The 27,340-nt window shown below is 38.8% G+C and overlaps 1 protein-coding gene across 3 annotated transcripts in view; it reads left to right on the forward strand.

Moving 5' to 3' along the window:
* Positions 1-27,340, forward strand: part of LOC138617846 (CUB and sushi domain-containing protein 3-like) — a 229,538-nt gene that overhangs the window by 23,080 nt on the left and 179,118 nt on the right. For all 3 annotated transcript variants that reach the window (XM_069693161.1, XM_069693160.1, XM_069693162.1), the window contains exons 3-4: positions 11,981-12,093; positions 21,288-21,482. In XM_069693161.1, coding sequence (XP_069549262.1) covers positions 11,981-12,093; positions 21,288-21,482 — 308 coding nt within the window. The remainder of the gene's footprint in view (positions 1-11,980; positions 12,094-21,287; positions 21,483-27,340) is intronic.

Below are 27,340 nucleotides of genomic sequence, written 5' to 3' on the forward strand. Positions count from 1 at the left end.
CTTTGTAGAGTAAGATGCAGCACATACTTTCCCAACCTCTCCTCCAGCAACTTGTTCTGAAAGAAGCTTATTTCCATCTGGGATCATCTGAAGTTATTTCATTTTCTGGTTATCCCTGTTTTTCTGTTTCCTTCGAACACCTGCTGGCGTGTTGTTTGCACAGGTGTTTTTAGAATAAGTAAGAAGGTGAACATAATGACAGGCAACGCTGTTCTCAGCTTTTCGTTTCCTCTTACAGGGTGTTTATAAATAGAAACCTTGATCAAGATTAAAGAGGCCTTTAATTTATTAATGCTATTAATTAATTAATTAATTAAGGCAGAAATTCTGAAGGGAACACGACAAAGGCGACAATGAATTTTCAACATGAAAAAGAATCGACATACCCGTGATGGAACTGATTAGTGTGCGTCCCCATTGATCTACGTATTCTCTTTGCTCTGTGAAGTTTTTCCCCATCCCTCTCACACGGTGCTGCACTTACATTATGTTCAATCCCTCATGTCTGAGAATGGCGGGTTGAAGGACTCATTATCGTGCCAAAATTACATGCTGAGGGTAGTAGAGGCGAGGAGATTTAGGGTAATAAAGCCTTTTATTCCACTGTTGCCCGGCATAAATAGTCTCCTCATTATTGCTGCTGCCATTATGAAATTACTTTGACAAGCACAAATCTAATTATATGTTGATAAAGGCTTATTTTTTTTATTTGTAACTTGGCTACACTGTCTTGTTTTCTTGCTTTAGCTTGTGAATAAGTGAGCACTTTGTCACGGTCTTCAACTCCAAAAAAAAGTCTTTCCAGGTACTTTGAGTGACAGTCATTTGGAAACTTGTTAATTGTAGAGCTGCTATTGTATTTTAATATTTTATATTAGAATGTTTTTGAGTTTTTGTTGTCCCTTCCATGGGATTTGAACAAAAGCAACAGCTTTATTTACACCAAGTAAATTGAGAATAAACATTATCTAGACATTAATACTGCTTGCTTACCTTTAACAGAATATGGAGTGTCTCAGCAGTGGTCCTGTCTCTGTGGTTTGTGTATGTATACTTGTATGTGTATACAGTATGTGTAGTTTTCCTCCTACGATGAAAGAGATGAGTCAAAGCGACCCGGAGATGGAAAGCGTCTCGACACAGCAGAACACTATGTGCTAAATTCAGTTCCTCCAATCTTACTGAGGAATAATATTGACTTGGATTATTAAACTCTTGCCTGATATGTTAGCCTTATTGGTTGGCACATTAGTCAGAAAATCCCCATTCAAAATGATTTTGTGTCATTCCACAGAATTAGACATCTGTTTTTTGATTAAAACACCAATTTTTCTTAAAGCATTTGCAGATTGAAAATACAATTGTTGGTCCGGTGGATAGCCTTTCAAAGTAGAAGGCACTGAAATCTGAAATGTGAAAGAATAGGAGAAGCCATGCTGCGGTGGGTATATCCTCGTGTTTTAACCCTTTGTTGACTGGCTTTGTGTCTAGTATGATTTTAAAATGTGGTCTTCCTTCTTGAATAAATTCAGTAACCGAGGCGAGGTAGCGCCGGTAGTTTGACAACAGGTGTTAACATGAAGCTGAATGTAGCAGCACTTCTATTAGAGTGTCATGTCAGAATAGAAGCTTCAGCCTACTTCTGAAAGGCCACTGACAAACTGTGAAACAACTTCATCGTCTGACAAACCTGCCCAGAGGACATCCAAGCATTATAGTGTAATTGATAGAGATACAGTCCAGACTGTCCAGTTTTTGTTTTTCAGGGCCAGGTTCTGTACTTCAACGCATTCAGTTTGAAATATAATGATGTATACTACATTATTTGGGATTAAAGCAATATATAATAACTGCGGGAGATATAGCCCTTTTAACACATACAGCCTTGGCCAAAAGTTTTGAGAATGACACAAATATTGGTTTTCACAAAGTTTGCTGCTTCAGTGTTTTTAGATCTTTTTGTCCAATGGTACTATGTATACTGAAGTATAATTACAAGTATTTCACAAGTGTCAAAGGCTTTTATTGACAATTACATTAAGTTTATGCAGTGTCAATATTTGAAGTGTTGACCCTTCTTTTTCAAGACCTCTGCAATTGACCCTGGCATGCTGTCAATTAACTTCTGGGCCACATCCTGACTGATGGCAGCCCATTCTTGCATAATCAGTGCTTGGAGTTTGTCAGAATTTGTGGGTTTTTGTTTGTCCACCTGCCAAAATGTCGATGTTTTGTTCCTCGAGCCACTTGGTTATCACTTTTGCCTTCTGGCAAGGTGCTCCATCATGCTGGAAAAGGCATTGTTCGTCACCAAACTGTTGTTGGATGGTTGGGAGAAGTTGCTCTCGGAGGATGTTTTGGTACCATTCTTTATTCACGGCTGTGTTCTTAGGCAAAATTGTGAGTGAGCCCACTCCCTTGGCTGAGAAGCAACCCCACACATGAATGGTCTCGGGATGCTTTACTGTTAGCATGACACAGGGCTGATGGTAGCGCTCACCTTTTCTTCTCTGGACAAGCTTTTTTCCAGATGCCCCAAACAATCGGAAAGGGGATTCATCAGAGAAAATGACTTTACCCCGGTCCTCAGCAGTCCAATCCCTGTACCTTTTGCAGAATGTCAGTCTGACCCTGATGGTTTTCCTGGAGAGAAGTGGCTTCTTTGCTGCCCTTCTTGACACTAGGCCATCCTCCAAAAGTCTTCGCCTCACTGTGCATGCAGATGCACTCACACCTGCCTGCTGCCATTCCCGAGCAAGCTGCACTGGTGGTGCTCTGATCCTGCAGCTCAATCAACTTTAGGAGACGGTACTGGCGCTTGCTGGACTTTCTTGGGTGCCCTGAATCCTTCTTCACAACAACTGAACCTCTCTCCTTGAAGTTCTTGATGATCCGATAAATGGTTGATTCAGGTGCAATTTTACTAGCAGCAATATCCTTGCCTGTGAAGTCCTTTTCGTGCAAAACAATGGTGACTGCACGTGTTTCCTTGCAGGTAACCGTGGTTAACAGAGGAAGAACAATGATTTCAAGCACCACCGTCCTTTTAAAGCTTCCAGTCTGTTATTCTAACTCAATCAGCATGACACCTGTGTTAACGAGAGAATCACTGACATGATGTCAGCTGGTCCTTTTGTGGCAGGGCTGAAATCAGTGGAAATGTTTTTTGGGGGATTAAGTTAATTTTCATGGCAAAGAGGGACTTTGCAATTAATTGCAATTAATCTGATCACTCTTCATAACATTCTGTGTATATGCAAATTGCCATCATAAAAACTGAGGCAGCAGACTTTGTGAAAATTTATATTTGTGTCATTCTCAAAACTTTTGACCAGTGGTGTAGAGGCCCAACTGCAAGTGCTCTAAAGTAAGCTAAGAAAAACAGTAAAGCCATTATGCAGCTGGGCATTTCTGTGTAATCTCAATGTGAGTTCACAGGAGCTCGCACATGACTCAGAGTTGCTTGAGAGTTGACATTTAGATTTACTTGTCTGTCAGAATGAGGAGCAAAGAGGTGACCCTGCAAGTGCGGAAGATGATTATGAGACAAAAAAATGCGAGGTAGTTGAAATCAGCGGTTGGGTTCATTCTAAAAAGCAGGTGCAACCCAGGAAAACCAGAAAAGGGCAAACGACCTGGTGGAATAAGGAGGTCAAGTCTTGTGGATGACTGAAAAATGATTTTCAAGGAGAAGAAAAGTCCATTGATGACGGCTCAGCAAGTCAATCATCTCTGCAGGATGCAGCGTTCATGTTTTCTTGTCAACAATCAAGACAAGACTTCATGACCACAACGTCAGAGGATTCACCAGCCGATGCAAACCTCTGGTCTGTTTCAGAAACGGAAAGGCCGGGTTGCAGTTTGCAAAAACTGGTAGAGTTTTGGAGCAAAGTTCTGTGGAATGATGAACAAAGAAAAGTGTAGAGAAAAAACACCTCTCCAAGTAAATGTTAAATGCATCAAAAGTCATTGGATAACATCTCATAATTCAGCAGTACCACAACCATAAACACAGAGCAAAAGAAAACCAAAGAGCTTTTCAGGGTGAAGAGGTGGAATATCTCTTACTGGCTGAGTCAGACACCTGATTTCAAACTGACTGAGCTGTCTTCCATTTGTTGAAGACCAGAACAAAGTAAGAGACCACAAGTTCCAGGGATACTCAATTCTGATCAATTTAGTTGAGAGTTTAATTTTTAAGATGGTTGCTATTGAAAGTCTTTTTAAAGAGAGCATACCAGTGATTTTGTACATTTCAAACAAAATTCTACCATTGGTTTACAGAGACGCTGTTAGTGTCACAGCACATTGCACACAATACTCAGCCATATTTTAATATCTGCAATTTGCAGAGTTCTTTAAACTTTCGAGATAAAATGTTCAAAAACACCTTGAAATTCAGTGCTTTGCTTTGCAAAATACACATCCACATTAATAACTCGCTGTAATCATGGTATCGCTTGTAAAACTGTTATTTCACCAGTGGAGATGCACATTTCTTCTTCGTTTAGTTCAGTGTGGGATTGGTTAGCAGGACAGATGTCCTGTCCTTAACTAGATCTGATTGGAAATACTCTGCTCAGTAAAGCAAACCACATTATCTGACCAAGATGTTGTAGCAAAGTGGGATACACAACTTTGTCAACAAACACTGCAAATAACTGTTGTGGACCTCATGGTAAATGCACAGTTAATGTGTCCCAGCTTGGTTTGCTCCCTCAAAGCCATAGAGTCGACTGATCATTCGGGAGAACCCTGACTCGACTCTTTCTTGTGCTTGTAAGCTCTTAATGTACAACATTCCTTTTTATTTGACTGTGAAGTGGTCAGCATAGTTTACAATTCATACATGAATCATAACAGTATTTTAACAGAGGAGATAAATGCAAAAATAACAGAGGTCAACAACTTAGCCTGACATTTAGCCTACATATTTTACCATCCATAACACTATGAATCACTTTTCAGTGAACACATAGAGATATAGGTGGTAGAAAATCTGTGACTCTTGACCTGTGTTCTATATAGTGCTACTTTATTGCTATATCCTGTAATAAAATCCTGCAATGTGAACAATACTAGTCATGCAACAAGTGGTGCCATTAGAGTCAACCTGTTAGGTCTGTATTGCGTGTTCGTGCAGAGAGTGCATGTGCGGCACATAAATACAATGCTGCTTCAGATACCAAAGAAATACATTTGTAGCCAAATAGTGTGCAGTATTTCAAGGATATAATGAGCTGATAAACAGTATTGCATATATGGAAATACATAATTTGACTTTTGAGCCATTTTTAAGCAAACCATAATGAGTTAAGTCTTAAGTTTTGTCAGCTTTGTGATTCATTATGACTTTTGCATCAAAAACAAAACAAACTTGATATTACAAAGGTTGAGGTTTCTCTGAAATAAATGTGGAACTAACAGCAATGTAGTACTTTATTTATCTGCTCCAGCCTTTGTCAGCTCCATCCTAGATGACCTACAGTGAATTTGAAACTGACCTCTTCACTTTTTGCCCACTTGTGTAGTAATTGAATTTGTAATAGATAGAACTGCCATTTTTGCCCTTCTATCTTCAGTTAACCAACCTTAATTACCAAGTGTTTTGACAGGTTTTTGACAAATTTGGCAAATTTAGCCTGTTTGCGATTAACAACCTAAATATCTAAATTATGAAAAACTATTCAGCATTCTGTGGCACTCTGTGGTCAAGTGCATTATGCCTCCTTTAATTACATGTCCTCCAATCCATACCATCATATAGGTCATTTGTTCTGACCATCAAATACGACCCACAGTAGTGATGCCTAAATTAGTGCCCTGGTTAGTTTTATGCACAAAAAACACTTGGTTAGAAAGATAATGGTTTGGGGTAAAATGACAACTTAGATTGTGCTGTGCGTTGGTTACTACTTCCTTAAAGTTATGCATCCTTTCATAGTCATGGCAACAGTAAAAGGGGGTTTAAACTCCAACTTGCAGGTGGAAACGGAAGTGAGTCTCTCGCAGTCAGGTCAGTCGTTACATAAAACCATCCACCCAACCCACTTCCTTCAAACAAGGAAAAACGTATTTATACAAACAATAGAACCGGATAAACTTGAAAATGTAACTAGGTTGCAATAACCTGCTTGCACAAAAGACAGACAGACAGGACAAAAACCAAGCCATCTATGATGAAATTGTGGGTAGACATCAGGGTATCAATATATAACCATAGCTTGAAGTGTTACCAGGAGCACAGTAGTCTTGATAATTGTAAAATGGAAGTTATAAATCACAAGGACTCTTCCTAAATTTTGCCAGCTGGCCAAAGTGAGTAAATGAGCCCTTATCATGGAGGTGACCAAGACCCCAACGGTCTTTCTTATAAAAAATGGTGTTGTGAAAATGAAGAGCATGTCATGTGACAGCCCACATGGAGTTTGACAAAATGCATTTGAGGGCTCAGAGAACGTGAGGGAAAATAAATCTTTGGAGTGTGCCTTCTATTCCTAAATTCACTACTCAGGTCCTTCCTAAATTCTTAGTAATTACATCTGCATTCCAAACCGGTGATTCACAAAATCAGGCTGCACAATTTAAACTTCGGAAAAGTCTTGGCTAGCAAAGACTTTGATGAGTGAAGAGTAAATTGTTTTCTTGGAAACATCTATAGTTCACCAGCACAACACAAAGAACACACAAAGTTGAGCCATCTAAATACAATGTGAATCGAAGGTAAATTGATTTCATAATTTGTCTTTTTCTCTTTACCTAAACATACCAGAATTACGAAGCAGAGAGCAGAGATGGTGGCGGAATCAAGGAATGCCCCATATACACGTGTGAGCTAATTACAATTTTTTTTAGTTTATTCCAGTTTTTTTTTTCCTGCCTTTGGCACCCAGTCTAATCTGGAGGTCCTGGCAGCTGAATGATACAGTGGGAAAAGATGGTATGATACTGTATGAAGAGTAGTGCACTCATCAGAGGGTGAAGGATATGAATGTTCTGACCATTCACCAGGATTTCTCTGTTTTACATTTTCCTGTGCAATTCAGGAAATTATGCTTTTTGAAAATTCTTCACTCATACTAGTTAGAGAAAAACGTAGAATTAATTGATAGGATGATTTGACCTTTATTACTGCAACTATTAAAATGAAATGTCAGCGGCTGGGGCATCTGTAATGATTTATGTCAGTACAAAGTAAGTGTGTTAATTATCCCCTGCTGTTTTCATCTTTTTTTCAAAGAGGCGGCCAGCAGAGAGACCACGATTCACCTTTGTAAGAAACAGGCTTTATTTTGCTGTTTCTAACGATGAACTAAAGGCAGACAGTTAATTGTTGATTACTTGGTAAGATCACTGGGAACATTTAAGGTGTCTTCCCTGCTCCGTCTCCGTTTGATCTTTATTCTGTCACACAAAGAGGTTAAGAGCAGCGTGGCAACAAGAAGAGGTGGGCAGAGACAAACAAAGAGGCAAAGCGACACAAATGGTGAACTGGTGGGACAGGAAAAGGAAAAGTAACAGTGAATAAACAACCTCATGCAATGAGAAAGAGGGAAACTGAGAGTTAGTGTGACAGAGTGCAACACAGAGGGAGAGACAGATGGAGGGAGACAGACATTGAGTTAGACAAATAGAGGTACATCATTCCTGTGTGTCTCTCCTCTCTATGGCACGCTGCTACGTAACACACTAATCAGATGGCAGGAATGTCTGACAGCTGCCTTGAGGGCTGAAGTAGGGTGTTGAGGTGGAAGGAAAGGCTGCATTTGTCCACGCAATCATTGGCACACTGTTCCCAGGCACACACACTCATTCTTTTGCCACTGGGGTTTTTACTTTGATCAAATAACAGGGGACGCTATAGCTGCTCAGACATTTTTGGTTGACTTTGGATCCAGTACGGATACATGACACTTGGTTTCTGTCTGAGTCACACTTGTATTGCTTTGCAGGGTATTTTCATAGAGCTGCACAAAATTTATTTTTGTATGACTTTTTCTTATTTTGGGAATAACCCTCAATCGAATTTATGAATGTTTTTTTTAGACGGGAACTTACTGCCTGCTCTGGCTCTCTGAACACTTCACAAATGTTGTTTTCTAGTTGAAGAGGCTGCGAACAAATCTATCAAATGCTTTTCATGTCAAGTAATTTAACTTCAGCTTTGAATGGCTGCTAAAGCTCCATCTTCCATTAGCATGACCGGTCAAAACAAATACTGTTACTGATAATAGTGGCTAAAAATGGGGCCAAATAGTAGATGATGTTTTCTATGAATTTGGAATCCCTTTGACACAAAATAATTATATATTTTAATCCAAGTCCTACCTACACTTGTAAAATCCTTCAATTTTAGCCCAACATGCATTAGATTTTAAAAATGGTAAGATGTCTATTCTGCTTAAATACATATGCTATTCTTTGGGTTTAAGGTGGTACTCTAAACCTTTCTTTCTGTACAAATTATATTCCAGTTTAAAAAAAAAAAGAAAGCTGAATGTAATAAGTATAATACAGTGTTGTAAAAATTAACATCCCTGTCACTTCACACCATATTCCAGTGAGAAACGGCTTTTGCAGTGAGCTGTAATCAACTGCATATTTTTTTGCAAGCAGTTGTCAAATTGCCAGATGTTTTAATTACCATGTATCCTTCACATGTTGAAATTATGATGTCTGTCCTCTAGAATTTTTAAAAATTCTTGTTCCATGTTTAGCCTGACGGTGAAGCCTTAAACATCTACCCTTTTGCTCTCCTCAGTTAAAATGAAAATGAAAGTGCCATAGTGAGTCTGGCCTACCTCCCAACGTGAGATTAGGGCACAATCTTGTATTTAGCATATCGTTTTTGTGGAATCTCAAATAGAGGTGAGACTTAGCTTGGAGACTTGTGTCTGATATCCAAGTCACAAGCTCCTTGTGTCTGAGAAGACAGCAGGCCCCTTGGTGTTTTTTCGTTAATGACATTTTTCAACCATTCACCTGATGCTCCCGTTGCCAAAGCAACGGGCTGCAGTGAATGCCAGATGATGAAGATCTCTTTGTTTGCTTTTGCTTGAGACATGTGCTTCTTGGTTTAAAACAAACCATAACCCAAAATGATATTGCAAAAATTTGAAATGCTGTTGAAATGTCAGGTTTCTGTTTTTGTATAATAGCAGTTTCTTTTAGAAGCTGCAGAAAAATCATAAAATGTACAAGATGAACTCAGATTGAGTGTTTCTTGGCTGCTGCATGTTTTCATGCTCATGGTTTGAGTTTTGTTCCCAAGTTTAGATTTTTCTTACATGAGCACTTGAGGCTTGACCGGTCTCTATTGGAACAGAATTATTTACCAACTTTGCCCAGACTGTCACCTCCTAATCCTTTTCACTGCCAGCTTTGAAAAAAGATGTCTGTTCCTCATGTAGACTCACCCCATGACATCCTCATTCCCTCACTATTTTCATGCTGAGATTGACAACAGTGCAATGTAAGTAAGGATTTAGTTTTATTTGAGGTTCAGTTTGGCAGGGCTAAGCTTTGTCTGTGGCATTTCATCCACCTCACTTGTGTTCATGAGAAAATTCCTTGACATTTTTTCTGATATTCCACATGACTGTAGGAGACTAAAGACCTAGGCTTTAGTTCATAAGGCCTAATTCCTCACATTATTGTGTATACAGTGCAATAACACTGCATTTGTTTTCTCTCCCGTCCTTGTCTCTGTATCACATGTTGCCATAGCAGCACATCTCATTCCTCTCCTCCATAAACTCTGTTTTCAAAGTCAATGCTAAAACACAAAACAAAGAGTTGGCTCAACTTCTGGAATAATGGTCAAACTAATTTAGTTTTCATTTGTTTCACTTCTTCAGTAACAATTGCAGGTCAAGGCTTTTTAGTGTCATTGTATAACTGCATTGCGCTTAAGCTGGTGGGTGGCATTGACAACTGTATCAGCATGTACTCTGTTAGTTTCTGTTATGCCCAGCCAATAATTAGTTCTCCAATGGATCCTCCTCCCCAGACTTCGGAAGGAGGGCCATTTTAAAGACTACACAGCTTGATGTCACACTGTGATTTATTGAAAATATGTAATTCCCGCATGGAAATAGCACTTTGGACCCCTCATTGTGCCCGTGTTGAAATGGCACAAAGAGAGAGAGAAAGGAAGAGTGATGGTTTGTGTGTTACATAGCCCGGCAGCTAACTGTTGCACCTGAGGGAAAGGCCAGGGTTAATCACCTATCTTTTCAATGTGACTTTTTTCAGCAGTAGCACACAACAAAAATCTGACAGTTTTCTGTCTTGAGATATATGTACAGAAATCCACAGATTAAGGGTCAAGTAATTATTGTTTTGATTGTTCATATCTGTAGATATGTTGTTATTTGTTGTCATTTTCAGTGCGAAGTAGAACGCAGGTTTCCTCTGTTTTTCCACTCTTCACTTTGTTCGCACATGGCACAGTTTGAGACCTGCAAAATCAATGACATTGCCTTTAATATTTACGTTGTGGCCAGTTTGGATATTGCCTGTCCGAATGTTATTGGTCAGAAACGTGAAAAGGTAAAGTGATAGAAAATGACAAAAATGGTTTGTTTGCTTCTCTCCACTGTGTTTGCTGTTATTGTTTACACAAACCAACAAAGACTTCTTGTGTTGCACAAGCTTGCCTTCACTTTTAATTTAACCATGGTGTAGCATGCAGATCCAGGGCAATTGTCTGTTGTGTGATTACATAAGCTCCTAACAAGGTCACATTCTAAGTTCTGTTTGCTGTATTCAAAATTGCCTCATGTAGCAACTGACTTCAAGCACTATCTTGGCATGCTGCTCAGTACCTGGGAAAAAGGGTAATTATTTACTGCACAGTTCACAGTCCTATAATTGGAAACTCTACAACTTGAAGCTGTAAATACAGCCCCTTCTTCTTTGCTGTCTCTAGAGGAGTTTCTGGTTTTCCACATTTGGCCTGCTACAGACATTATTCACTGGGCCTGTTGTCAAGTTGAGGCTCAGTCACACAAGCAGCTCCAAAACTAGCTATAAAAATAACAAGAGAAAAAGAGAGAGCAGTAGAAAAGGAGACATTTTGTTGCGTGCACAAGTTTAGTTCATGCTTGGCTGCCTGGCTTACAGCAGTGGAAGGTCGATATAACATCAGCAACTGCCGCTGAGGAACGGTCAGCAACACATCTTGTTTACGACGTCGTGAAAGTAAATGGATTTGTTTGGATCTGCACCTAATTTGAAATGCAGTAATGAACCAGTCTGTTACAATGCAGCTGCCAGCCCTCAAACACCATCCAACAATAGGGAAGGCTTCTCCTCCGGTTTTGATTTCATAGTACTCGGTATATTATTGGTGGACAAATTGCATCACAACTCTCTGAGGAGTTCCGTTTCATTAGACTCAAAATGTCACAGCGCACAGACTGAGTGGTGGTGTGATGGCATTATTTTTTTTTTTATAAGTTAAGTCATCGTCTGTATGTTTTTTGTGCATCATTGCATTTTAGTGCACAACTCTCAACAGGGATTCATTAATACAGAATACGTAACTTTCCCAGGCGGGCTGCTGGATTTTAATACAAAAAGGGCACATGTTCAAGATGTTGGCTTTGTGGCTCACAACTTTTCAGTCATTTTGTCTGTTTTGAATTATTACTGCTTGGGAGGGGAATAAAGAGTGATTGGTTTTCCACATAGCCACAAGGAAAAATAATATCCATTGCTAGATGTTGATTGCTCTTGAACTTGTGTGCTTTTAGTATATGGAAGTTGCAAATGTTTTTTTTTATATCAGTTACATTTTTATATACATGACAGGTTGTGGTGGACATCAAAATATAAATTGAATTTAAACCTTTGTCTTGCATTCAATCAGACTTGCACTAAAACTGTATGACGCATTTTTTGTATTATTATGTGTAATTGTGGTGTTATGAATGAAATCACACATTCAGTACTGAGGTCTCTTTTCCTTTATCTGCAGGTTAACAGGATTTACCATCCCTCCGCCTGTTACCAGTTCTGGCTCCATTTTTTCACTGAGGCTTACCAGTGACTTTGCAGTAAGCGCTCATGGATTTAAGGTAGCTTATGAAGGTAAGAATGGCATCGTTTTCTGCTCCTTGTCTCTCACTGTCATTTGAAACAGCCTTTTATGTAAAATATGAACGAAATATGTGATCTAACTAAGATGAGGCAGCTCTCCATAACCTCGGTCTTCTTTAAGCAGAAAAATTCCTCAGCCAGGGAAACTAGACACCCTTTCTTCTTAAAAGAGGGACCTGTGATCACACTCAGTCCACCTGATTTCCTCCAGGACTTCCACTGTTGAGTTATGGAAACATTAGGTGCTTCAATTAAGCATATTAATTTCATGATATTTCCAAATCAACATCCCTCCCCCCCAAGTACCTGAACCTTCTGCGCCTCCAAAGGTGCATCTGAAATTGCATGGCAGATGGTGATGGGAATTAGCTTGAACTAATGGATGTACCGAGTTATCTGTGTTGAAGCAGAGCTGAATGCAGCAGGGAGCTGTCTAAATATGAACTATCCTTGTGTGACCAACTTGCTCACCCCGGCTCTTTTCCCCTCTGCTCCTTCAGGTGAATCCCTTCACTCATCCATCTCTACTTCTCCATCTCTTCATGTTTCTATTTTATATTTTTGTCTCAAGTTTTCCTTACCTTCTCATTTTGCCATCTTACTGGCTTTCCAACCTTCTACCTCCAATCTATTGGCTACTTTGTCTTGTTTGCCCTTCTCTACTCCTAATATCCTTCAGTAATTTCTTTACTCACTGTTCCAGTATCTTACCTCCTCGTTCATTAACAGGCTGACTCCATCGCTTCACCACTCCTCCCTTTCTCCTGCCCTTTTCCATCCCTCTGTACTGCCTCCTCATCTCCCCTCCTGCCCTCGACCTGACTGGTCCAGGACCTCTCCCCTCTCCATCTGCCTACTTTTGCTATCTCTCTCTCTCAGTCCCCTGCTCGGTTTCTCTCCATCTATCTTTTTCTTAGTCTACAGTGGGGGACTTGGTTGAGTCAGATTCCACTCTTCTCCTCCATCTTTTGCCTGTGTAATCTTTAACATAATTCCATGCTGATTTGGATGATAAACACATCTTGTTACATGATGCACAGATATTTCTTATTATTTAACACTGAAGAATGAGGACAGAATATTTTCTAATAAGGACAATAGGAGATATAATGTCAGCACAATTTTATTTTATGGCCATTTATTTTAGTTGTTGTGTTCTCACTTTTAAAGAGTGGGTGTCGGATTAAGGAATGAGCCAAAGCTGTGGTATACTAATACTTTAACCATGACACATATTGTACAGATCAGTTTCCTATGACTATCATTCATTTTTTAATAGCCTGGTTGGCAGCACATTATCCAGCACACAGCATAAATACGTAAAGTGCCCCTCCACTCAAAAATGCTTTCTGCTCATTGTTACCTATCTTGGATGTTTGATCTCCTCTATATACAATGATGTGCAGAGTGTGAACCTGGAAAACCTGATCTGAAATGCATCTGGTTTAGTGGTTAGGTGGGCTGTACCTATGAAAAGGATTTGTGACTTCACTAGTCCACTTGTGTAGAAGCCAGTCTTGGTGCAATTGGCGACTTGAAGCATGCATTGTACATACATGAAGGTTGGTCTTTCAGGGATGTAGGATACATCTTATTCACTTATTGAACTTTTGAAACAAAATGTGCTTACTCATTGAGTAGTTTCTCAGTGAGGAAGATAGTTCATGTTTTTTATTAAAAAAAAAAAAAATCTTCCTATTCACACCAGAGCATTGTTATACATCTCCCAGATAGGGATGGCTCTTGTTTATGCAACCATTGTTTTGTCTTATGTACCTTGTTACCCTGGTAGGAGTGTGCTACTCATGCTAAAAGGTGGTGATAATGCACCTGAAAGTTTTCCAACCGCCATTAAACCAAAAAAGGAGAAAAAGAAGAACACATTTCTTCCAAGGCTCCTTCAAAACGTGTGTGGCGCTGTGAGTAGATGCTAAACAACAAAAAAGCAGAAACATGCAAAGATGACTACAACCATCAACACTTTTTTTTGTGGTACTCCTTCAAAAAAATAAACTCTGCCAGGTAAAGCGGTGGCATTATCAGTGTACCGTCATGAGAGTAGATTAAAATCAAATTGTTCACAGCAAAATAGTGTTATTGCTTGAAATGCCCACCCCAGTCATCATAATTATCATCATCATATAAATTTAAAGTTCAATGGCCTGATCATCATACTGTAGAATATGTTCCATTATCTTCAGTCAGGGACCTCTTATGACCAGCACATATGATACGCTGATATGGTTACTTACGTCATGCACATGAACATGTATGTGCTGCTCATTCTTCTGATTTGAAATGTGTGTTGCCTGTAGTCTCTGAGATGATTGAATCATGACTGCAATTAAGTGGATTTTGAATCTACGTGCAAGTGAAGGACACAATGAAGGACACGGTCAGATGGAATCTAATTCCTCAATGGCCTGTCAATCTTTTATCAAGTATGTTGGAATGCAAACCAGGTCCAACTTCCTGTGAATAATATTACTGATTAGTGACCACTTCCCTGCACTATCATAACGCTGTCAATATGATCCTGCAACCTTGATGCTTAAGCATGCCCTGAAAGGGTCAAGCTGCATTTATTAAGGAGTGTGGATACAGGGCCATTACAACACAGCCAAATAATGGCCACTAGTTAATTTCAAGGAATAGAGATCGGCTACAGCCATGTGCGGCACATGTACTGAGCTGGGAGTAAAGTTATCTCTTTGCCCTTTGTTGAAGGTTATGTAATTGCCACAAAAACATTGCCTTGCCTATCTGAAACCTGTTTCGATGGCATTTGAACCTGCCCTTTTTTGGGGGAAAAGTCTTTGAAAGACAGCTGACCCATACAATGTATTTTCATCTGTTCTCCCCAAATCATTTCATTTGTCCTTCTCTGGCAATGCACAAAGTCAACTGAGATGGAAAAGAGTGTTTGTGTGCGTGCATGTATGTGCATGTGTTGTTTACCAGCTGCTTTGCCCTTTGATCCAGCAGGGCCTCAGTAGGTACTCTTTTCCCCGCCCGCATAAATAGTTCAGCTCAGCTCAGCAGCCGGTAAAGCAGTCAGCTACGAAGGCAGACAGGCAGTCTACATAGGCGGCTCCTGTGGGGAAAGTGTGCTGCTTGTGTGCTCACAAACACTGCCACTCCGTCAAACTTCCATCTTCTTCAAAGGGCTACAGAGTCATTAGATATACAGGCGAAATAAATAGCTCAGCCCCAGAGAAATCTCGCACCCAACTACCTCATTTACTAGTTCACATAACTCACTCGCTGTGATGACGGGTAATTCAAGCCAGGCTCACTCCAATTGTCTGTGTATGTGAATTGTAAGTAGAATTGCAGATAAAGTGTTTGTGATGATGACACAATCTTTTAGTCTTTTGACTTAAGTCTTTGAAAATGAATTAATATATACATATACATATTGCAATTGACATTTTTATAATGACTCGAAACTGTTTTCTTTTTAGTTTATAAATAGGTCACAGATATCTCACTGGGTTCAAATCACAGTGCAGCATTATATTAATGTTGTTTGTATTTGGATTAAGCACCGTATGCATGCATCTTTTTTTTGGACTTTATTTTGCAAATTGGGTGATGCTTTGTAAGGCTAAACGTTCTCCACTGACTTAGTATTAGCATTGTTTGCATTCATTTTTCCACCTTTTAAGAGAAGTTTGTGCAGGTTTTCAACTTTAGCACCAGCCCCTGGTGTTTTCACAGCAGCTGTTTCCCCCAGGTTCGGTTCTATCAACAATTTACACAGGGTCCTTGAGATAACAACACTTGTTAGCTCAGGGCTGACACTGTATCAAAAACACTTGATTTCTTGAGGGGGTTCTTCACATCCTCATAAAAGTTGAAACCGTGATTCAATATTAAGCACAACATGTTATTCAAAGAAGTACTCCCCCCCCCCCAGGTTTCACATTCTGTTATGCAGCAGTTGAAACTGAAGCACAAGGTTTTATTTTTATTTTGACATTTTTTGTTACAGTGAGAGGTCTTATCCAAAGCAACAGCTCCGAATGTCTGCATCACGTCCTGTGAATTAATTCAAGGGCCACGTCCGTCGGAGACATTACTTATGACTTTCCATACACCGAAGGGCAGTGAGTCAGTGCTGGTCTAATTACAGCTTGGATGCATCTATTACTTTTTAATTAGTGACCTGAGGTAAGTTTCTCTAAACGTTTGCTTGCGAGAATAGGTCTTTTGTTTCAGTATATAGTTCTCTGAAGGACAGCTCCCCGGTAGGATGCCTGATAGGTCCTCTAAGTCAGTTTGAACATTTGATAGTCATATCCTGTGCCAAAAGAGAGTGGCGTCAGACCAGTGACTCCATAAATCAGATACATTATTAGTATCATTAGCTGCACAAGCATTACCTGAACATCTGTATTACAGGGTGCGCAGTTATTGCTGTTTTTTTTTTAAGTTTGACACATGAATGCATCATACTGTTTCTTAGAAAAACTATAGAAAATTGATGAGAACAGTCACTTTTTGTAGAAAATATGGCATCATCATGGAAAATAATTTACATGTTATTACATTTTTATTTTGCTGGGTGCAATCTGCCCAATGTCCCTGCAACATCTGGCAGCTGAAATTAGAGATCTGTTAAGGCATAAGCTGAGGTTCACAGGATACAATCTGCTTTTGGGTAGCTTGTCACATTTACCATAATATTTATTTTCCCTCTGTGGTTTCCTACGTTAATGTAAAAGTGGCAACTATAGCTGCGGTTTAAAAAAAATATCACCTCCATTCATGTTGCAAAACTTACCTTCGATCCTTATACTATGGTATGGAAGATTTGGATATTCAACTTCTAGAAAGGAAATCTTGCAATATATGGATTGCAATGATTTTTCAAACATGCTGTTGTATAATGCAGTTGCTTCTATACAGGGAATGAGGGGTCAGTCTATTGGAAATCATATGCTGTGTTCTTGGAACTTACCTGATCGCCACCCAAATTACGGTGTTAAGATGCCAATATACTCGAGCTAGAGTGCATGCTGTGCGATCCCAAAGCTTCAGAAACCTCTTCCCCCAACACCAAGCTCATACATGACGTGTACAGTACAGTATGTCATGCTTTGGTTCTGTAGTACCTGACCTTATTTTCTCTCACTGTCTTTGGCACACTTCTCTACTAATATGTCATCCAGGAAATGCTTGGCAGCCAGGCTCTAGCTGGCCTATGAGTCTTAATTGGCTGACACACAGTGTGCCTTAGGTATTTTCCAGTGACAGCTACATTCCTTGAGTGGTTAGTGTCCACTCAAATGCTATTTGTGTGATGCAAGGCTTAGTGATGAACATTTCTTCATCATGGGAAGTTCTGAAAAACGTTTGGTTGAACACAGCACACGCCCTGACCTGATATTCTGTCTTGTCTTGATTTGATTTTGGACGCAATTTTTTTTTTTTTTAGCTCCGCAGTGTGCTGAATTTGAATCTGAGATTCTCTGCATCAAACTGTAACGGGTTGTTGTGGTGAGTTTGTAAATATTTAGATTGCCTTTGATGTGCTTAGTCACACTTTGTTGAACTCCACAAATTTGATATTTCAAACAAATACATTTCAATTTCACAGGCTCTCTGTAACTCCCATGGAGACACATTTTCTGTTTGTTGCTGGGGATCATGCTGTGGTATGCATCCGTTCATTGCAGCCTGCAGTACATAGAGCTGCACTTGATAACAATTGTGAAGGAGGGCTGCAAAATTCTAGCAGTGGCTTAGGTCTTGTTCATCCATGTAGGCATTTGCCAACCCAAGCTATAATTTATGTTTTATTGTTTTTTTTCCCTCAAGTTTGTATGAACCAGAAGTTGTTGTTATTTTAGAATGTTTTTAACATTATATATTTAAATGACCTTGTACTATATACACCTGGAAATTGCTTATGACACCATGGTTTATTTATGTGTGGTGATCCTTGACCCGTCTATCTGATACATGTCACATAAACAGCCTGCCACAGCTAACCCAAACTTTGTGTAAACACTAGTTTACATATTTCCTCATGCAGAGTGCTGCAGTTGAATATAAATGTATGTCTGTCTCTCCTCCCCACTGACCTCTGGACTGATCATATTTCTATCCTGCATGCCTGTCACTCATCATCCCTGCATCAGTTAAGTATCATTAGCACAGCACTTTGTCTTGATCATTTTTCACCCTCGGTTTGCCGTCTTTCACATTACTTAAATGGGCTGTTAATCATAAACTTCCATTTATATGTTCTTTATATGTTTTTCTCGGAACTTTGGGAGTTAGCTGTGAAAGGGGGGAAGTGGAGTTTGAAATTAAAATTGCATGGATCATTCAGAAATGCATTATAAAACCCATTATCGATATTTTACTGTTCTTATGACAGATTATTTTAAAGGATTGTTGAAATATAGCTTGTATTACAGTGTAAGAATGCAAATCAAAGCCTCATCACTCAAAGTTTCAGTTAGTTTTTTAAGTGAAAAGGTGAGACTCTTTTGCTTTGCACCTACTACATATACTGTATATGGTTTTGTTGTTAGTTAATATTGTTTTGTCATGTATATGTATGTGTATGTATATGTATATATATATTAAGTTATGCTATATATAAAATGTCTACATTATACCTAAACTTCAAAGAACTTAAACAAGCGTAATACAAAACATACACTAAGTAAAAAAAAAAAAAAAAAAAAAGGAGGGTGGTCCATTTCTTAAACAACAAAATAAGTAGTATACTATGCACATGCAGTACATGCACACAAACATTTACATTCACATACATTTACCTGCTTATACAAACACCCACGTGTGCATATCTATATATGCACACATTCATATCAAAGCATACTGATTCTGTGCTCAGAGGAAAAGAAAATTATTTTATATTGGAAGATATGCCCATAACGTAACTATATTACTGCTATATAAAGGCAGGCCCTAGCTTTGATACATGTTCAAGGCATTTTGAGCAATTTAAATTCTTAATTTTAATGGAAGTTTTCCCCCATTATCTATATATTGTAAACTATGTTGACTGATTTAATTTATGTTTGATATTTCTGTTTCTGATCAAAGCTTTTTTTGAATGGCACTAACACCCTCAACAAATATGTTTCTTGCTTTGCACAATGAAACTATCCTGGATGACCAAAGTACGATCGTAACATGAAAATACAGCTTCACGTTAAAAACTGCCCCCTGGACACTAGATGGACAATTTTTTAAAGTGTGAAAATGATTTGACACTGCGCTTCCACAGGACCTACAGCAGACCATCCTGTTAGAGTACTTAGTTGTTTGCGTTCGTTCTTCCACCTGTATTCTCTCCAGGACGGGGAGCTTGTTGTAAACCACTGCTGTCTGCATAACCTGTCCTGCTCTCCAGTTTTTTTGTGAAACAACTCCCTGATTCCCATCTTGACTTACTATTCAGGGTGTGGTCTCTTTTTGAATGTTGAAGAGCAGAATATAATTTAGTGAATAGCATTTTTATAGGCTTTTTTGAAAGATATCAGGGCAAGGGAATTTTGACAGAGTGAGTTATGATTGTGTAACAGAACTGAAAAATGTACTGGAAGATTGTGTTCAGACAAAAATAATACAGGACTGAACAGCCCTCCAGACTGGTTTATCACAACTTACAGTAGATCTTTATCAACAGACTCTTTCTTTGGTTTGCCAAAGAGTACACTTTCTGTGGAGTTGCCATTTTGTGGAAGATATATGATTAAATATGCCATGTTCACAAGTATGCATGTCTGGGATTTTAAATTAGAAATATATTTTTGTACAAGTAGTGTTATTTTTCATTGTTATGGTCATTCTGTCACACATTTACCTCTAATAGATGTTCATCTGTACATAGCAGAATATGATAACCCCACCCTTTTCTATTACCTGTTGTGTATCTTAGTAGCAAGGATTATCCATTAGTTTGAAATATGGCTGTGTCTTCTAGTAACATAGAAAGCTGAGTGCAGGTATATGGACAGATACACATTCTTTCTTCATGGTATGCTTTGGGTCATGTTCCTGTCCTAGTTTCTTTTTGTTTGTTCTTCTGTCCTGTTAGCGATTCTTACCAGAGGTTTGTACTGTATCTTCAGCTCTTTAATCGTCTTATTGACAGACACGTCCACCTCAGTTTAATGTCAATGCTCAGTTAACTTTGAGCCAAATATGAGCTCCTTTATGCATAGCAAATGTTGAAAACAACAAACAGATGCCCAAGAAACTTTATACAGATCATGCAGTATTTATGTAAACCTGCTCAAATTCAAACTGAGATTTGGGTAGTATCCACTATTGTATTTCATATTGAATGTGCTGAAGCAGAGACCCTGAGGAATAGAAAATATGAAACTGTTCTACGGTTAGATTTGTGCATACTGCTGATTTTACCATCTTCTTACTATCTTCTAAAGAACACAAATGGGAACACAAATGAAAAACAATCTCTAAGCGTAAACAAGATCTATGCCAATTGAGGTTTTTGATAATTGATATCAGATGCTCTTCAAAAATGAACATTTCAATACCCATTCAGTGCTGTGATGCTTCCTGTGATGGTGAATTTAAGAAAATCATGTCATTTTCCCCCGCTATTATTAATCAAGGCAGACATTAAGGAGCATGCAGGAAAATGATTAAAGTCCGGAGCTGCTGTTCCTTCTTCCATGTCTCCCTGACATTTTTGTACTACCTTTCTTTTCTTGTACTTTGTGTTATGTACTTGGTTTTCTTTGCCTCGCATTGCTGCTTGCAGCTATAGATTTATGTTTATTAGTGAATTTTTAATGTAGGTAGATGGGCAAGACATGAGGGTGGTCTTTTAGCACTACCTGGGCAATCCATTTTATCATCTACTCATATTAACTTCAGCTCCTCAGTCATAAGTAAGCATTTCAGTTGTATTTGCATACATTTTATTCTAGAATTTGCTTTCTATTACTTGTGTTTTAGATTCTAGCACTGAAGTCAAGATAACTAACAAATGTCAGCTGTAACATAGGTGGCCAAGTCAAGATTACCAACAGTGTGAGCTATAAAATATAAGTCTTTTAGATAGCCAAAACTATAAAAGTTAAGATTAACTGCTCTACATTTACAAAATTAAGGACATTTTTTTATATAACAACACATTGTATTTCTTAACAATTCTTTCTTCTCTTTTACAGAGCTGAGAAGCAACTCGTGTGGAAACCCAGGAGTTCCACCCAAAGGCATCCTGAATGGAACTCAGTTCAATGTAGGTGACAAGATCCGCTACCGGTGTGTCACTGGCTATGTCCTGGACGGACATTCACTCCTCACCTGTGTGAACAACGCAGCTGGTGTGTCAGTGTGGGACTTTCCTGTGCCAATTTGCAGAGGTGATGATCTTTTATCAATCATAATGAGTAACTTAGTAACTGCATGTGATGTGATTCTTGTCTTAAGCCAACTTTTTCCTTCAGATTTACAATGTAACTGTAGGATATCATGGAGAATACTTGATGCTATCTAGATATTTTATGGTTCCCCTAAGACATTTCAAAAGGAGCAAGTTCTTTGTTTTTACTGACCCCTTCTCATGTGATTTCCTTGAACTGCTCCGTGTTAATTACTTTTTTATGATTGGCAGTTTGATGGTTGTGTGATTGGTGGACTCTTCTGTGCCACAGACGCACTGAAGTCTGCACAAGTCCTCATTAAAGCAATAAGTATATTTGCAATCTGATGGGATGGAATAATTTTAATCAGTTGAAGAAGTTGATTAGACTCTCGATGGCTCAAAAGGTTAATGAAATATTTATTCCTGTATGGCAAGTAGCTTAATGCTGTAAGTGGGAGTGGTACATGTGTTAGGTTTTTGCATCTCCAGTTGGGCCATACTTTAACTCTATCCTTTATGTGTGCAGGTTTTCTTGATCCATCGATCCATACGCAACCATCCATGATGCATATCCTGATGTCTCGGCTAATAATGCACCAGATATAATAAAATAAAAAACGCGAGAAAGCTTGAAGTCAACACTTCAGACAACTTTAATATTTCAAAAAGCACAAACTGAAAAATAAAATGATCCTGTACTGTGGAGCGAACAGCAGGAGCTCAAGCCAGCTTAGTGCATTAGGATCTTTAAAAATGTTCAAGAGCCTGCATTGCTGGAGGTGTAATAGTATGTTTCTGACATTTAGAGGGCTTCATAATGTTTTTTGGCTTCATTTGCTACTCAGAAACTTCCTAACATATTCAAAAGTGCTGTTATGCCCGGGACGTGAACCTTCAGAAAATGCTCTATGTTGGTAATTTGTCTCAGCAAGCTCTTTTGCTCAACCATCAGGAACACAACATGAAGCATGAAGAAGACACTACAGCATATTGATGGCTTAAATCTGACAGCAGCTTGATGAATGCCTGACGTGTGCTCTTCATACCCAACAATTTACCTCTGTTTGTTTAAATTACACCTGTTGCCAGACTGACACAACTAATCCACTCCTACATTTTTAGAGTTGAGTAGGGATGCAGAGAAATTACATTTTTGCATAGGACTGGGCAATTAATTAAGCAAAATAAATTATTTGACATTATAAATTTCCAAGGAATGCAGTTTTACTCAAGTCAATATGTGCCCTAAATGTATTAATGCTCATGGGCCATCAGTTTCTCTTAATACCCCAGAGATATTTAAACTTGACTGTAACTTCAACAACTAATCAACGCTTACCTAACAGTTAATCACTGTCATTTAGCATGTGTTTGCAATCTTCATGTTCACATGCAGACACCAACACACAGATGCAGTGTGCATGCTCATGCCTGGCTAGCAGCAATGATATTTCACCAAAGTAACTAAACCATGAGGACAACGAAAATGAGACTAGTGTTGGAGAAACCAAAGATGTCATGGGTGCAGACGAGAAAGAGCTGGTACAGGAACAGTGTATAGGATTTGGAGTATTTAGTGGAACCATCTGAACTCCCCTTACCACATACAAGCATATGAAATAATCTTTAATGGCTGCAATACTTGTGTTTGGTTTGTCCCGGCTGGGCTACTGTAACAACATGCAACATGGTGCGCTACATTGGAGAAGACCTGCTACTTATTTAGATGTGAAAGGCTCATTCTAAGGTAGTTTCAGATGATTATACACTAATGAAAACATAATTATGATATGATAATCTATTTCTACTAATATATCCTCCAAAATCCCCCACCGTGAATCTTTAAGTGTATTTAAAAATAATCTTTACATTAGTCGTTATCAAGGAAAGTTTTACAATCAATATGATATTGATTTAGTAATGCTACATGTCTGTACAGAGGACTGAGTCATGACTGAGGACTGAGGTCTTTTGTCATGATGGAAGTACATTTACTGTAAATGCAGACTGACGAAGCCAACTGTGAAGTAACCGCTGAAAGGTTTTGAAGTATAATTTCTGAGAACCGTTTAACATCATCAGGTTTGTTTTAATCAAAGTTAGAAATTTGCTTAAATCTCTATTTGGGTGTTTTCAGTAAAAACATTTTTACTGGATTTGATTTACGCCAGAAATTGTTAAGGTGAAGGGGTGCAGATATTTATTATGAATTTTAAATTTCACACACATATTGCAGGTCGGCAAAACCTTTTCCTTTTCATTTGCTGTATCAGCCTCTCTTCACTACAAATCACTTAGCAGTAAGTGCGGCTGTAGTCTTATTTTGAGCCATGGGACAACCTTGATGGTTATTATTTTATCTTTGAGACGGTCACCATTTCATACAGTGTGCTGCAAGAACGAATAGACTAACATTAGGCCAACGCGCTAAAGGAGAAGGACTAAAGGCCATTCTCATACAGATGATTTCCTTACAATCAAATATAATAGTCTGTGTTTGTGTTGTCATTTTGCTTGAGAGTGAAATAGCCTTTTCCAACTTTAAGAGCAGACATTACAATGGAAATATTTATAGTCATTCTGTGTTTGCTTTCAGTTGTGTCTTTATTTCTGCAGGTAGATCTTACAGTTTTCTGTAGTGCAATTGAAATCGGAATAATTGCACATTTCAATTAAATAGATTTAGTTCTTGGGGGGCCTAGGTGTAAGATGTTCAGAGTTGTTCAAACAAAAGAGAGGATATACAGAAAAGAGGTAAAGATCTCCCATCTTGATATACAATCCTAGGAAATCCCAAAGCAAGCAGAACAAACTTGCTCTACAGTGCGAGGCACAGCAAAATAAAAATGACTCGGCATATGTTTAAGAAATAGCAAGCTGAGAGGAAACAAAAAGCTGCAGATGGAGGGTTCCTTTCCTTTTAAGGATAGTGTTAGCCTCTATATCTACAGGCCAGAAACATCACTCCTTTTAAGGCCTGGGCACTGCTTGAGCCACACAGTCTCTCGTCTAAATCCGAGCCTCATCCTGAATGTGGGCAGATGGTCCTTTGATCTTATTTCCTCAGTGATCCTGCCCTTTCTGCTCATCACCAATTGTGTGACGCTAAACACACAGCAACACACAATCTCTCCACAATCCACCGTTCACCCTCCTACCGTCTCCCAACACCTTAGTGTATCATCCAGTCACCTTCTGTTTTTTGCTTTCATCTTTCTCTCAGCTCTCTTTTCCATCCCTCTCCAACTTCCAAAGTCCACCATGTGTACGACTGGGGAATAGAGGAGGCAATTGAGACAACCATTAGCAGTTTCCAATGCAAATGCTGCATTCAAAGCAGGGTAATGAAGCTGTGCAGAACCCAGATTTGACATATATTAAACATCATTACTAAACCGTGGAATTATCAGATACAAGTACATTTGCTGGTAAGAGTTGTCAACTTTAATTAAAAGTGGTCTTTGCAGTGTTAACCCCGGAGGCACAATATGAAAGACGGGTAAAGTGCTGTAATTTAGTAGTTCTTTTTCTTGGTCTCCATCCGAGGCAACACACACCAGCCATCGTATTTATCTGATGGCTCAAATTGTTAGTCAGAGTTACAGGAATCTAATAATAATTCTATCATCTTTGTTTAATTACTTGTAAGTTATAGTAATTATAGGTGTTTACCCACTTACATCAACCATAAGCATGTTTTTATTGTCCGACACTGTCTTTTTGAGAGGTGACAATACAGTGTAAAAGAGTCACAGAAAAACAGCAGTGAGTTGATATGAGTAGTTGGATGGTATAAGTGTATAGTCAAAGAGAGCGAAGGACTGACAAAAAAAATGCAGACAGATTCAACTCTAAGCAGAAAGGCAGTGAGATGGAGAATTAATGAATACTCTAATGGTGAGAAACTACTGCCCCTTCCTGTAGCTCCTTTTGATTCCTTCCATCTAAATAGTCTCTGGACGTTCATTAAACCAGGCAGCACGACAGCAAGCAGGGACAGCATGGCAACATGAGAATATGGTCTATTGATACACTGTTATTCTTGCTGCCAGACACTGTCCAACAAATTGAGGAAATTAGGCCACAGAAAACCGTGCTTCTATAAAACATTTCCATGTTGCTTAATGGGACTGGACTAAACACAGTCCTCTCTGCAGACCTTTCTCAGCTCGCAGCTTGAAAATTCAGATATGAACATTTGACTTTCCCACTTGCCCATGGCAAGATTTTTCAGTCCAAGTGAGTGCTAAATTGTCCTCCACAGTTGGAATTGATATGGAAATAGCCCGATATCTTTACCAGAAGCTACTGCTGGAAATCCTTACTTTAAAATCACAATATCAAAACAGGCAACCATTTTAGAAGCATTCGGATGAAGAATCGGGTTACCAATGTGAGCCTCCATATTCTCTTGGCACTGATTTCAGAAGAATAATGAATTGAGAATGACGATCATTTCATATTTCATAAAACAAAAATGACAAACTCCCTCACTCTTATGCACCTAGGGATTGGTTCTATGGTGCCAGATTGTGCATTGGATCATCCTCTTCCTCACTCATAATTCATTTAAAATCTAAAATTACCAGGAGATGGTAATAATGGTATAATGAAATGACCCCCAGAAATATGCATGATGCAGTATGAATTGCATCTCTTCACAGTTCTCCCTACTATTCCTCAATCCTATCAATGTTTAACATGACTTACAGCTGAGCAAATGAGAGACTTAGTTACATACTCACTTTGTGACATAGTCACTGCCTTTGCATTAACACAGGGATTATTACAAAGGAAAAAACCTGAGGTAGTGTAGAAAATTATACATGAGTTCCTTCCCTCCTATCCTTGGGGGTGAATATTTCCAAGTAGAAAGACAAGTGTTGTATATCTGATCAAAGTCAAGGGGAGAGAGGTTTAATCCCTCCTCAAGTAGCATTAGGTTGCTGATGCTAGGGATGTAAATGAGCTCAGCTAAAGCAGTCCTAATCCTCACCACCATCTTTTCTTTTTTTTTTTTTTTTACACTGCCACCTTTTTAAAAGAGAGATCAATTTTTTAATCCAGAGCATGCTCTAATGATTTGCTAAGGAGCACATTGCCCAGCATTCAGTGCCCCTTCTATGTTCTTAAACCGTTTTGGCAAACTGTACCTTAAATTCTTCCATGCATCCCAATGAAACATTGGAAGCGAATAAACCTGTAAATCATTATCGAGTTGAAGCCATTTACAATTTTCAAGCTGCAGAGCATTTTAAAGCCTCAGACGGCAGTTTGCCTGTTTGTGATTTACAGTACCGTGCATGGATGCTCCTCAAAGACACAGCAAAGAAATCTGTCTTGCTTCCTCTGTGACAATGAATTTCTCCAAAGCATCTACCTAATTTTCTCGTGTAATTTGTCTGCAACTGTAGACACATTAATGATTTATAAGTAAGGTTATTATCAAATGCGGCTGTGGACATCTATCTCCTGCCTTCAGGAAGCCCTGTGCTAAAATATTGGTGATTAATCCATAGCACACAAGCCAGAGAATACCCTGCAGCTTTTTTAGTTTTACTAAAAGTTGCTCACAGACAGCAGGCAGGTACCTCTGCCATGTCTATTCAGAAAAAGTATACTACAGCGTATTTGTATCTGACACTCTTTTGCACATGGCTTCTTGCTGCCACCACCTGACTTGAATGATATTCAACAATGATCAGAGAGCATGTCTGTTATCATGGAAACCACTTCAGAGAAAATCATAAAGGAGCCATTTTTCCCCCCCAGCATCCTATTCAGGTGTATAAAGATCTAAGTAACAAAATGGGGCTTTCATTTTTGTTTACAGTTTGCGGGAGAGCCTTTTTAGTG

The sequence above is a fragment of the Brachyistius frenatus genome, unplaced genomic scaffold, assembly GCF_029030835.1.
Source record: "Brachyistius frenatus isolate BFR_SWC_R1_liver_20210118 unplaced genomic scaffold, ASM2903083v1 Contig_14, whole genome shotgun sequence".
Lineage (NCBI taxonomy): Eukaryota > Metazoa > Chordata > Actinopteri > Embiotocidae > Brachyistius > Brachyistius frenatus.